General features: G+C 50.7%; 1 protein-coding gene across 1 annotated transcript in view; it reads right to left on the reverse strand.

The window, feature by feature from the left end:
- AGPAT5 (1-acylglycerol-3-phosphate O-acyltransferase 5) overlaps nucleotides 1-13,344 on the reverse strand; it is a 91,318-nt gene extending 77,974 nt beyond the window's left edge. The window contains exon 1 of the mRNA XM_077290050.1: nucleotides 12,904-13,344. Within this exon, the coding sequence (XP_077146165.1) occupies nucleotides 12,904-13,122 (219 nt within the window). The 5' untranslated portion in view covers nucleotides 13,123-13,344. The remainder of the gene's footprint in view (nucleotides 1-12,903) is intronic.
- Nucleotides 13,345-14,603: the final 1,259 nt, after the last annotated feature.

Genomic DNA, 14,603 nt, shown 5'->3' on the forward strand with positions numbered 1-14,603 from the left:
CGTCTAGGGATAAAACGCAGGCTACGCTACCCGGCTACTGTTAGTTGTGCGGCAAGTTTAGTTCATGGTCAGTTTAGTTTCCATCCTTCCAAGAGCTAGTTCGTATGTTTGCTGGGCTATGTTCTCTTGCCATTGAGAACCATAACACTCAGACCTGCCACCTTCCAGACAGAATCGCCTCCAGATCTTCAGGTAAATTGCTGATGTAACAGGCTTCCTACTGGACTTGATAGTAGTTATTACTCGGCTCGACAGACCCCTTGCCTTCAAGATGAGCCCTTCAAGATCCATGCCGAGAGATGGAGCTTCTCTGGGTCTGGGTGAAGTACCGGACCCTGGTGGATTACATCCGCTCTGAGAGGAAGCTCTACTGGATTCTCGATCGCCAGCTCTAGTAGAAGGGAGAACCAACTCCTTCTTGGCCAGTATGGAACAATCAATATGACACGAGCTCGATCCTCCTTGATCTTTCTGAGAACAGCCGGGACTAAAGCCAGAGGAGGGAATGCATACGAGAGAGGTTCCGTCCAAACCTGGCTGAGAGCGTCTATTCCTTCCGGAAAATCCCGAGGGTTCAGTGAGAAGAATCTTGAGACCTTCGAATTTCTCCTGCTTGCGAATAGGTCTATACAGGGAGTTCCCCAGCGTAGACACAACTCCTGGAAGATATCCTGGTTGAGTTCCCATTCCGTTGCAAACACTCTTTTCCTGCTGAGGTAGTCTGCTATGACGTTCTGGGAGGGAACCTTCCAGGTGAATTGCCAAAATGGATAGGACTGATGTTTCTGCCCACCGAAATATTCACCCCGCCAATTCCTGAAGCGGATGGTGTCTTGCGCCTCCCTGATGCTTCAGGAAAGAGACTGTTGTCACATTGTCGGACATTATCCTGACATGGCGATTCTTCAGGATGTGTCGGTTCCTTCTCAAAGCTTCCCAAACAGCGTACAGCTCTTTGAAGTTGGAGGAGCTGTGGATAACGTCCTCCGGCCATCTCCCCTGAAGGAACCTGTCTTCTAAGTGAGCTCCCCAGCCCCAGGCGCTGGCGTCTGTAGTAACTACTACGTAGGGTTCGGCAGACCATAACACTCCTTTTCTTAACTTTTCTGGCTCTGTCCACCAGAGGAGAGACCTTCTTACCAGAAGAGGTAGCCTTAAAGTACTGTCCAGAGAAGACAGACGCCGGTCCCATTTGGAAAGGATTAATTTCTGCAGTGGTCTTGAATGGAACTGAGCCCATCTTACACACGGAATGCAGGCCGTCATTAGGCCGAGGACTCTCATGGCCGTCCTTATTGACACCCTGTGCCTTAATAGGAGCCAGATTTGGGACTGTATTGCCTCCAGCTTGGACTCGGGTAGGAGGGATATTGTTTGTTGAGTCCAGACATACTCCCAGAAAGGTCTTCCTGTGTTCTGGGGTTAGGTCGGATTTTTGCCAATTTATGACCCATCCTAACTCTTCCATCAGCGAGAGGGTTCAGTTCCTGTGGTGTGAAAGAATCTCTGGCGTTCTTGCCACTAGAAGGAAGTCGTCGAGATATGGGATTATTATGATCCCCTGATTTCTTAGGAAAGTGACAATCTACGATACCAGCTTTGTAAAGATACGAGGTGCTGAGGCAAGTCCGAACGGAAGGCACTGGAACTGGTAGTGACAGGTCCCGGATGGCAGAACTACCGCAAACCTCAGAAGCTTCTGAGATGAGGGGTGGACGGGAACCTGATAATAGGCACTCTTCAGGTCGAGAGTGCACATCACGGCATTCTGATCTATGAGGAGGATTGCCGATCTAATAGACTCCATGCGGAACCTCTTGTACGTTACCCAGGCATTCAGAGGTTTCAGATTTATTATAGTGCGAGATTCGCCGGATGGTTTTGCTATGGAAAAAAGGGAGGAGTAATGACCCTGGCCTACTTCTAGTGGCGGTACTGGCACTATGACCTCTGAGGAGAGCATATCCATTAGGTCTATCATCATAGGGGAGTTTCGCGTTATTACCGTAGGCATGATAAATCTGTCTGGCGGAGGGGAGTAAAGCTCGATACGATAGCCCTCTGACACAGTCCGGATGACCCACTGGTTTTGGGTGATTCGGGCCCAATTGTGTGCGAAGTGACGGAGCCTTCCCCCTATAAGTGTGGCGTCATTGTGTCTTAGATTTTGAGGAGGGACTGAAGAAGAAACTTCGGTTTCTATTGCCCTGGTTACGGGAACCCCTATAGGATCCTCTATGGGATCTACCTCCTCTAGTATCAGACTGTCTCCGGAAGGGGAATCCCCTCCGAAAGGACTGAGGTTTCCTAAGTTTTTCCTCCGGAAACCCCTTCTTTTTATCGGAAGCTGACTCTAGAATAGTATCTAGGGGGGGACCGAATACCCATGCTCCGGAGAAGGGAATTGAACATAGTTTTGATTTAGAAGCAATATCCCCCGACCAGGATCTCAGCCAGACCGCCCTCCTAGCCGCGTTGGATAGAGAACCGCTTCTAGCCGAAAATCTGACTGACTCAGCAGTCATATCGGACAGAAAGGCCGTGGCGGACCTCATTATAGGGACAGACTTTAGGATCTCAGACCTCGGAGTCTTATTAGACAGGTGCTCTTCTAATTGACCCATCCATAGGTACATAGACCGAGCTACCGAAGTAGCTGCTATGTTGGTCTTCATTAGAGCCGCGGAAGATTCCTATCCATCGGTTTTCCTATCCATGGGATCGCGCAGGCTTGACGAGTCCTCAAATGGTATGGCTGTTTTTTTAGCCACTTTCGCCACCGGGATGTCAACCTTGGGAATTTCTTCCCATAGTTTTACGTCCTCAGGCTCGAACGGTAGACGAGCTTTGAAGTCTTTAGATAACACCAGCCGGCGTTCCGCCTCTTTCCACTCCTCCAGTATCATGGCCTTAATATGCTCGTTAACCGGGAACACTGTCTGCTGACGTGACATAAGTCCCCCGAACATCAGGTCCTGTCTGGATTGTGGCTTAGGTGTCTCTTCTATCTGCATGGTGCATCGCACCGCCTGCACAAGATCATTAGTCTCTTCTGCCTGGAAGAGATATTTCCTTTGGTGGTCCTGGCTTCCTGACAGCTCGCCCTCTTCTTCAGAGACAAAGTCTTCTGAGTCAGACTTGTCTTCAGAAGTAAACTCTGGCTCTCTTAAATCTCGCTCCCGTCTGGCCCTCTTGCGGCTGGGACTAGTGCTGGATTTCTGCACCATAGTAGACAAAGAAGCCTGTACTTCTCGTATAAGGGATCTCATCTCGGACAGCAGTGCAGGTTGTTCGTCCCTCATGACCTTAGATGTACAATCTGCACACAAGGTCCGGGAGCTTCGTATTACAAACAGGGCATCTAGCAGATTTTCCCGAGGCCTTGCCGGATTTCTTAGCTTGACCAGAGGAGCCAGAAGGGGTTCCCTTATCCTTAAATGACATAAGATAGGGATAAGCACTGGGGTAAGCCTGCTCCTGCGAGCGGGTAGGGGAGTCTGCGCTATGCGCACTTACCCCCTCCTCGACAGGCATACTTGCTTCCATGATGAGGGTAGCAGGTCCCCGCAGCTCACAGCGCCGGATCAGGAGCACTTCAGCCGATATGCGATCCACCCTGGAACGCACGCTCTCCCCTTCACATGCAGCGTTACCGGAAGTGACGGTAACGGAAGCCGACAGACCGGAAGTGACGCGTTCCTGGGAACTTCTGCCTGGAGACGCCGTGCTGGACACCACGCTGCTCCTGGAAGCCGTACACAGCGTGGATGGCGTCCGCAGCCGAGAGCCTCCCACTGGGAGGAGCGGCTGCCACCAGGAGTCCCGCCCACTCCTGGTCTTTGGAGCAGAGGGACCCCCCTCCGGAGGGTTTCTGCCCTGAGCCTCTTGACAGGGGGAAGGGTATTGGCAAGCCGCACGATCCCCCTGAGCTCCGGTAAGCCTTGCGCAGCTTTCACTTGTGCGTCCCTTCCTTGCAGGGACAGGAAAAACACTGAGGATTGGGGTGGGACATGACCTTTTAAACTCGTGTGTTTCCTGTCCCAACAAGGGGAGGAGGACGTCCTCCAGGGTGCTGTCAGGAGGACGTCCTGGAAAAATGGTCAATTGTGAAGTTATAAGCATTATCAGATTATTACAAAATGAAATCAAACAGTTTTGAAGTGAAAACTTTATTCTAGGTGATGTTACATTTGCACATAGGACCCCTTGTTCGAAAGAAGCTTCTGAACTCTCTCGTCCATTGAATTTGACAGTTTTTGGATGGTTTCTGCTTCAATTGTTTTGCATGTGGACAGAATACCCTCCTAGAGCTGTTGCTTAGATTTGAACTGCCTCCTGCCATCATAGACACTCCTTTTGATGATGCTCCAGAGGTTCTCAATGGGGTTGAGGTCAGGGGGAAGATGGTGGCCACATTATAAGTTTGTTCTCTTTTATGCCCATAGCAGCCAGAGATGCAGATGTTTTTTGCAGCATGAGACGGTGCATTATCATGCATGAAAATGATCTTGCTGCAGAAAGCACGGTTCTTTCTCTTGAACCATGGCAGGAAGTGTTGTTTTAGAAACTCCACATAGATTATGGAGTTCATCTTTACCCCTTCAGGGATCATAAAGGGGCCGACAATCTCTCTCCCCATGATTCCAGCCCAAAACACTACTCCACCTCCTCCTTGTTGGCGCCTTAGCCGTGTTTTCATGGGGTATCCATCAACCAGCCATCCTCCACTCCATCCATCTGGACCATCGAGCATTGCATGGCACTCATCGGTGAACAAAACAGTTTAGAAGTCAGTCTTCATGTATCGTTTGGCCCACTGGAGCCGTTTCTGCTTGTGTGCAGTGGATAGAGGTGGTCGACAGGGTGGCTTACGCACAGCCGCAAACCTCTGAAGGACCCTGCATCTTGTTGTTCTGCGGACGTTGGAGGCACCAGAAGCTTCAAAAACTTGTCTGCTGCTATGACAAGGCATTTTTGCAGCTGCTCTTTTAACCTTACGCAATTGCCTGTTGGAAAGAGTCCTCAATTTTTCCTTATCAGCACGCACACGCCGTGCAACAGGTCCGTTAGCGCACCCATTGACAGCAATGTGATTTGTCTCTGTAGCGCATCGCTAGCGCATGCCATTTTCGGCACGCGCTAGCGATGTGCCGTTCTTTTGTGACGGACCTCAGACGCTGCTTGCAGCATCCGAAGAGCGTCCGAGGTCCGGTCCTCGCTAACGCAGATCGGGGATCTGCGCTAGCGGGAACGATGAACGCGAACCCTAAAGAAACATTGCGTTAGCGCAATCTGCTAGCGCTATGCGCTTAACGGATTGCCCTAACGCAATGTGAACCTAGCCTTAGGGCAGTGAGAATCTGGAATTCCTTGCCTGAGGAGGTGGTGATGGCGAACTCAGTCGAGGGGTTCATGAGAGGCCTGGATGTCTTCCTGGAGCGTAACAATATTGTGTCTTACAGTTATTAGGTACTTTAGAAGGACGTAGATCTGAGGATTTATTCTGACAGAATATAGGCTGAACTGGATGGACAAATGTCTTTTTTCAGCCTTGCTAACTATGTTACTATGATTTATTAACAATTCAAGGAACACTTATCTACAATGGCTACACAGCATTATGGAAAGACATGACATCCCATATGGTTTGCACTTTGTGAGACATTTGTGTTGTAACAGGACAATAACCCCAAACAGTGCTGCTTCTAATGAAGTGACCTCCACCCAGCTGAGATGGTTTAGGAGGAGTTGGAAGGCAGAGTAAAGATATAGCAGCCAACAAGTGGTCAGCACCTCTGGAAACTCAAAACTGTTGGAAACACACACTTAGGTAGGAAAAAAGGATCATCCCCGCACTGCCGCAAGAAGATATATTTGTGGTATGTCCTAATGAAGGGGTCACCTGAACCCTGAAACGCATAGAATAAACCACATTGAAACCTCTACAATTTTTGGAATTCTTCTTGCGCAGCGCGGGGATGATCCTTTTTTCCTACCTAAGTGTGTGTTTCAATCAGGTCCTGCACTGACCAGTGGATCTGCAGCAGCCGCCATTAATATATGTCCTTCCTTCAATCTCACCAGGTGAGTAGTTCTCTTGGTGGGCAACTTTGTGTAACGTTTGATAAGACCCTATTTGTGCTTTTGTGTCTCCCTCTTTTCTCTGAAAAACTGTTGGAAAGCAATGCCAGCTGACTACCTGATTGACAGAATGCCATTTGTGTACAAAGCAGTCATCAGAGTGGGGTGTTTTTGCGGAATCTAAGGTTCAGCACATACTCTGATTAGTTGCACACCTGGTGTTTCTTTACTCCTTGTTTCCCAAGTTCCTCCCAGGGGTTTTAGGGGTTTCAGTCCAAATCCACAATGTGCACATTCCAATAAGAATAAAGAAAACTATTACATGAAAAGGCATATCCAAACTTTTGACAAATGCTGTACACGCTCTATATTATAGTGTATATTAACCTATACTGGTGATGTATATCCTCTGTGTATTACAGGGAAAATAACACTGGTGATGTACAGTATTGAAAGGAAGAATTCTTTACAAAAAGTAGTGTTAATAGTTTAGATTTATCAATTAACAAAATCCTAAGTGAATAAACAAAATAATCTAAAATCACACCTATATTTGATGTGATCACCCTTGTACAGAGTTTTGGAAAGAACTCGGCACGGAAGTTGTGCCAAACAAACTATCTTCAGCATAAAGAAGAGGAAGTAGTCCTCGAAGTGATGATCTGGCCTCAGAGCCCTGAGCTCAACATCATGGAGGTTGTCTGAGATTACAGTAAGAGACAAAGACTTGTGCAAGCCTATGTCACCAGATCTGTGCTCAGTTCTCCAAGATGCTTGCAACGTCTCTGGAAGGAGTTCCTTCAAAAGGTGTGTGCAAGCGGAGCTAGAAGAACTGATGATTCGATGCTGATAAGATTCGATTTACAGGTTTCATTTGTTAATTCACTTTACAATTTGTTAATTGATACAGAAAAACTATTACTTAAAGCATTATGTTGCAGCAATTTTCCACACATGGCTGAAACTTTTGCATTATACTATATATATTCTGATTATATTGTACATTATAATATACTGGTGACGTACTACCTCCGCTGCGCACTATACGGGGGCGACGTACTACCTCAGCTGTGCCCTATACGGGGCGACGTACTACCTCAGCTGTGCCCTATACGGGGCGACGTACTACCTCAGCTGTGCCCTATACGGGGCGACGTACTACCTCAGCTGTGCCCTATACGGGGCGACGTACTACCTCAGCTGTGCCCTATACGGGGCGACGTACTACCTCAGCTGTGCCCTATACGGGGCGACGTACTACCTCAGCTGTGCCCTATACGGGGCGACGTACTACCTCAGCTGTGCCCTATACGGGGCGACGTACTACCTCAGCTGTGCCCTATACGGGGCGACGTACTACCTCAGCTGTGCCCTATACGGGGCGACGTCAGGGGCGGATTATCAGAGGGTCAATATGGGCGGTAGCCCAGGGCCCAGTGGTGTGGGGGGGCCCTGGGCTACCGCACAGACTGACCACCCGCCTCTGATAATCCGCCTGAGTGTGAGAATGCCCGCTGGCATTTATGTGCCACCGGACCCGGTGGGCAGAGAGAGGGGGCCCGCATCGGGCCCCTTCTCATCTGCTCACCGGGCCCCTTCCGGCGCTGCGGCGGTTTCCTATGGACGTGCGGGCTCGCGCCCGCACGTCAATGGTTAACAACAGCCACCAGCCAATTGGAGGCTGGCAGCTGAAGTCTGCCGCAGCGCACACGTCGCCGGCGTCTGACGTCATTGTCAGTCGCCGGCGAGTGTGCGCTGCTGGAGGGAGCTCAGCGCCGGGAACGCTGGTCAGGTGAGGAGACTGTTTTTTTGTTTTTTTTTGTTTTGTTTTATTGATATACTAACGGACGGTGGACACACTGGGGGCAATGCTGGAGGACACACTGGGGCAGATTGCTGGAGACACTGGGGCAGATTGCTGGAGACACTGGGGCAGATTGCTGGAGACACTGGGGGCAATGCTGGAGACACTGGGGGCAATGCTGGAGACACTGGGGGCAATGCTGGAGACACTGGGGGCAATGCTGGAGACACTGGGGGCAATGCTGGAGACACTGGGGGCAATGCTGGAGACACTGGGGCAGATTGCTGGACACAAGGGGGAAAATTGTTGGAGACAGTGGGGCAATGCTGGAGACAGTGGGGCAGATTGCTGGAGACAGTGGGGCAGATTGCTGGAGACAGTGGGGCAGATTGCTGGAGACAGTGGGGCAATGCTGGAGGACACACTGGGGCAGATTGCTGGAGACAGTGGGGCAGATTGCTGGAGACAGTGGGGCAGATTGCTGGAGACAGTGGGGCAGATTGCTGGAGACAGTGGGGCAGATTGCTGGAGACAGTGGGGCAATGCTGGAGGACACAGGGGCAGATTGCTGGAGACAGTGGGGCAGATTGCTGGAGACAGTGGGGCAGATTGCTGGAGACAGTGGGGCAATGCTGGAGGACACACTGGGGCAGATTGCTGGAGACAGTGGGGCAGATTGCTGGAGACAGTGGGGCAGATTGCTGGAGACAGTGGGGCAGATTGCTGGAGACAGTGGGGCAATGCTGGAGGACACACTGGGGCAGATTGCTGGAGACACTGGGGCAGATTGCTGGAGACAGTGGGGCAATGCTGGAGGACACACTGGGGCAGATTGCTGGAGACACTGGGGCAGATTGCAGGACACAAGGGGGAAAATTGCTGGAGACACTGGGGCAATGCTGGAGACAGTGGGGCAGATTGCTGGAGACAGTGGGGCAGATTGCTGGAGACAGTGGGGCAGATTGCTGGAGACAGTGGGGCAGATTGCTGGAGACACTGGGGCAGATTGCTGGAGACACTGGGGCAGATTGCTGGAGACACTGGGGCAGATTGCTGGAGACACTGGGGCAGATTGCTGGAGACACTGGGGCAGATTGCTGGAGACACTGGGGCAGATTGCTGGAGACACTGTCTGGGGGCAATGCTGGACACACTGGGGGCAATATGCTGGAGTCAGACACTGGGGCAGATTGCTGGAGACACTGGGGGCAATTCTGGACATACTGGGGCAGATTACTGGACATATTGGGGCAATATACTGGACACACTGGGGGCAATATGCTGGACACACTAGGGGTAATATGCTGGACACACTGGAGGCAGGACTGGAGGCATGGGCAGAATGTAGACACGGGCATGATTGGATACACGGGGCAGAATGAAAGACATGGGGCAGGATTGGATCATGGGGCAGGAGAATACGATGGAGACAGATGGGGCAGGATGGGGAGATCATATGGGGCAGAATGGATACTCATGAGGGCAGGATGGGAGAACATATGGCTGGAGCCAGGAATGAGACACAGGGGGCCAGGATGTGGGAATATTATTACCATAGGGGCTAATTAAGGGATATTATTACTGCAGTGATGTATTTATTCTATTTTTTGAGTATACTGTTTTAAATGGGGGGACGGTCCTGTTATTGTGCAGAGTGACACTATATCGCCTTTTTTTCTCCATGTGTAATGTAGAAGTTGTGAAAAATTAAGTAATGTGTTCTGCAAGCGGAGCTCGAGATAACTGTGTTATTTCCTGCAGAGACGAGTCCTTGCTGGAAGAAATGATGACGGTCTGTGCTGGATGAAAGATGAAGGACTTCACCTAGAGACGTCACTGGTGAGTCAGTGTTACCCATACACTGACACTATACACTGTATACTATATACAGAGGTCCTGTGTACAATGTCACCCGTGATCACTGTATTACCTATACATTATATACAGAGCTCCTGTGTACAATGTCACCAGTGATCTCTGTATTACCTCTACACAGACACTGCATACTAAGTACAGATCTCCTGTGAATACTGGCACTTATGGTGATAGTATTGTGTTTTTGTTTTTTTTTTATTATTACTGATCAGTATTGTAGTATTCAGTCACTATGTGGTGGTAATATGTGGTCTGGACATGGTGTTGTGGTATTTGTCCCTTGAATGTGCTATTTGGTCACCAAGTGGTGGTAATATGTGGTCTTGACATGGTGCGGTGGTATTTGTTCCTTGTATGTGATATTATTCGATCACTGTGGTTGTAATTTGTGGTCTGGTCACGGCGCGGTGGTATTTGTTCCTTGTATGTGATATTATTGGTCAAAATATACCTAAATTGTATTGCAGATTTTAACAAATATTTAATAGGTTACAGTAGAGTAGGGCCCGGCCATTTTTCTGGAATAATCTGGTTCGGGTATCACATGACCCCCGTCACATGACCGGGGGGTGGGCGGCCCACAGCGTCTGAACAGCCCGGGGCCCTGGCTACCCTTAATCCACCCCTGAGTGACACTATGTCGCCTGTTTTTCTTCATGTGGTGTAATGTAGAAGTTGGGAAAAATTAAGTAATGTGTTCTGCAAGCGAAGCTCGAGATAACTGTGTTATTTCCTGCAGAGACGAGTCCTGGCTGGATGAAGTGATGGCGGTCTGTGCTCGAAGAAAGATGAAGGACTTCACCTAGAGACGTCACTGGTGAGTCTGTGTGACCTATACACTGTATACTATATACTGAACTGAAGGGTAAATTGACTAGATCAATGGATGTTTGACAAGTTATAGTTTCACACAGCAACTATTTTTCTGGAATAATCTGGTTCAGGTATATGATGACCCCGTCGCATGACCCCGTCACATGACCGGGGGGGCCACAGTGTCTGAACAGCCCGGGGCCCTGGCTACCCTTAATCCACCCCTGGGCGACGTACTACCTCCACAGCGCACTATAAGGGGCGACGTACTACCTCCACAGCGCACTACACGGGGCACGTACTACCTCCACAGCGCACTATACGGGGCGACGTACTACCTCCACAGCGCACTATACGGGGCGACGTACTACCTCCACAGCGCACTATACGGGGCGATGTACTACCTCCACAGCGCACTATACGGGGCGACGTACTACCTCCACAGCGCAGTATACGGGGCGACGTACTACCTCCACAGCGCACTATACGGGGCGACGTACTACCTCCACAGCGCACTATACGGGGCGACGTACTACCTCCACAGCGCACTATACGGGGCGATGTACTACCTCCACAGCGCACTATACGGGGCGATGTACTACCTCCACAGCGCACTATACGGCGGCGACGTACTACCTCCGCTGTGCACTATATGGTGGCGACGTACTACCTCCACTGTGCACTATACGGTGGTGACGTACTACCTCCGCTGCGCACTATACGGGGGCAATGTACTACCTCAGTTGTGCACTAAACAGGGCGACGTACTACCTCCGCTGTGCACTATACGGTAGTGACGTACTACCTCAGCTGCGCACTATACGGGGGCAATGTACTACCTCAGCTGTGCACTAAACGGGGCGACGTACTAGCTCCACAGCGCACTATACGTCAGCAACGTACTACCTCAGCTGTGCACTATACAGTGGTGACGTACTACATCCGTTGCGCACTATACGCGGGCGACGTACTACCTCTGCTGCGCACTATACAGGGCGACATACTACCTCAGCTGTGCGCTATACGGGGGCGACATACTACCTCCGCTGCACACTATACGGGGTGACATACTACCTCAGCTGTGCACCGTACGGGGGCGACGTACTACCTCTGCTGCACACTGTACAGAATGACGTACTACCTCAGCTGTGCACTATACGGGGCGACGTACTACCTCTGCTGCGCACTATACAGGTCGACGTACTACCTCCGCTTTGCACTATACAGTGGTGATGTACTACCTCCGTTGCGCACTATACAGGGCGACATACTACCTCAGCTGCGCACTATACGGGGGCGACATACTACCTCCGCTGCGCACTATACGGGGGGCGACATACTACCTCTGCTGCGCACTATACGGGGTGATGTACTACCTCAGCTGTGCACTGTACGGGGGCGACATACTACCTCTGCTGCGCACTATACGGGGTGATGTACTACCTCAGCTGTGCACTGTACGGGGGCGACGTACTTCCTCGGCTGCACACTGTACAGAATGACGTACTACCTCAGCTGCGCACTATACAGGGCGACGTACTACCTCAGCTGTGCACTATACGGGGCGACGTACTACCTATGCTGCGCACTATACGGGGGGCGACATACTACCTCTGCTGCGCACTATACGGGGTGATGTACTACCTCAGCTGTGCACTGTACGGGGGCGACATACTACCTCTGCTGCGCACTATACGGGGTGATGTACTACCTCAGCTGTGCACTGTACGGGGGCGACGTACTTCCTCGGCTGCACACTGTACAGAATGACGTACTACCTCAGCTGCGCACTATACAGGGCGACTGAACACTATATACCCTACGTATATACCGGTGACACGTATACCCTCTGTATATACCGGTGACACGTATACCCTCTGTATATACCGGTGACACGTGTACCCTCTGTATATACCGGTGACACGTATACCCTCTGTATATACCGGTGACACGTATACCCTCTGTATATACCGGTGACACGTATACCCTACGTATATACCGGTGACACGTATACCCTCTGTATATACCGGTGACCTGTATACCCTACGTATATACCGGTGACACGTATACCCTCTGTATATACCGGTGACACATATACCCTCTGTATATACCGGTGACACGTATACCCTCTGTATATACCGGTGACACGTATACCCTCTGTATATACCGGTGACACATATACCCTCTGTATATACCGGTGACATGTACACACACTCTATCAGCAGACCCCATTCGCCAATATTCCATAGCTACCTCCATACCACGTGTTGTACCAGTTCCCGCACCACCTGCCCCCCGTGTCTCCCACCATCCCCGGCAGGGAGCCTGACCTGCACCCCGGTGTAGTGCTGGAAGAAGAAGAGCACCATGCTCTGGTAGACGTTGTACAGCCGGTCGTCCCACCGCCGGTATACGCGTTCCGGCAGCACCGCGCTCAGGGCCCTCCAGCATCCCCATGCCAGAAAGTAGGTGGGCGCCGTGCCCAGCATGACAGTGGCGGGGAGCATGTACCGCAGGGAGTAGGTGTGCAGCACGGCGGAGAGCAGCATGGTGCCGGTCAGTCCTCACCCGGAGGAGACACTTTTGCCCTACACTGCTCCTACTGACACCCGGCAACACGTGAGGGGGAGGGGCCGGGGAGGAGACCCCGTGCTGCTGGCTGACAGCTGACTGAACGGAGCAGCTGCATTGTCCGGACGGATGGAGCTATGGCACACATGTGCCCTGTGCTCATCACTGTGAGGCGAGGTCGCCGGGCTGAAATCCGGGTCACCAGCCTCATAGCATGTTCAGTGATCACCGCAGCGAAGGCGGAGCGTCAGGAGGCAGGATGGCCAGCGCGGTGACGTCACACGTTTCAGGAGTGGGCGCCATTTTTGTTACTGGTAGCAGGGACTTCCTTACGAGAGTTCAGTGAGTGAGGAAACCTACGCGCCGTGTGAAGAAGACAAGGTTCTGTGCACACTGAGTCTTTGGAGCAGAAACCAAACGCCAAGTTTTTGAGAAGTTTTGCATTTTTTGAGGATGATTTGGAGAGTTTCTGCTCTAAAAACTACAAAATCTCGGTGTGCACCTACTCTTAGAGGACAGTTGTTAGGATATGTGCACACACATGTTTACAGGGACTGGAGTAAGATTTCTGGAGTGAAAACTGTATATCGTCAGGAATTTCCAAAAAAACTGCAGTTGCAAAAATTTAGCAAAGCGTTTTATGCCGTAATTCTCGTGAAAACACTGGTGTCAGGGACCAATTCTCTGAGGAGATTTGACTTTCTGAGGAGGCTTTGGAGAGTGTCCACCCAATGGCTGTGTACACGGCAGGTACGGACTGGGGCTGAAATTCAGTCCTGGCATTTGGAATCACACAGGCCCGTGCTGTCACCGTCCCCATGAACCAGATGGGGATATATTACTAATATTACCCTGGATGGAGGAAAGGAAGATTTACTACAAGACCAATATGTCTAATGATACTCGTGGCCTAGTGGGATAAGTGACGGAGTCAGCGACTTTGTGCTCCGTCACAACTCTTAACAGTATGGGTGTCTTGAGAACACCGATTCTGTTAACAACATAGCAGGCAATTCAGCCCACGACTAGACAGGCCCTTCTGGCATTTGCCAGATGGCCAGTCCGGCCCTGGTACAAGGCGTCTCTTAGATGCCAGGGCAGCTGCCTGGTTTTCCGAGCCAAAACCGATTCAGGAGAAAGCTGAAGTGGCTCTGCCGGTGGGCTGGCCCTGCCGGTGGTCGAACCTTCGACCTTGCAGCGCTCCTCAGCCAGCGTCTTTTCCCTTATATCTTCACTAAGAACAGAAGCCACCTGAAAAATGAGCAAGTTTCTTCTGTTATCTGCTCCATGGTTTCTAGACTCCAAGGCCGTTAAAACAAGTAACAAAATACTGCATATGAGCACAGAAATGTCACTTTTCCATTGCTGTGCATTATGTCCATTTTTTACGGCCCTTTTTCATATAGATTCCAGATGTCCTGAAGTGTCTTTTGTTGGGTCAATTGTGGCATATTTTTCT

The sequence above is a fragment of the Ranitomeya variabilis genome, chromosome 2, assembly GCF_051348905.1.
Source record: "Ranitomeya variabilis isolate aRanVar5 chromosome 2, aRanVar5.hap1, whole genome shotgun sequence".
In the NCBI taxonomy this organism is placed as follows: domain Eukaryota; kingdom Metazoa; phylum Chordata; class Amphibia; order Anura; family Dendrobatidae; genus Ranitomeya; species Ranitomeya variabilis.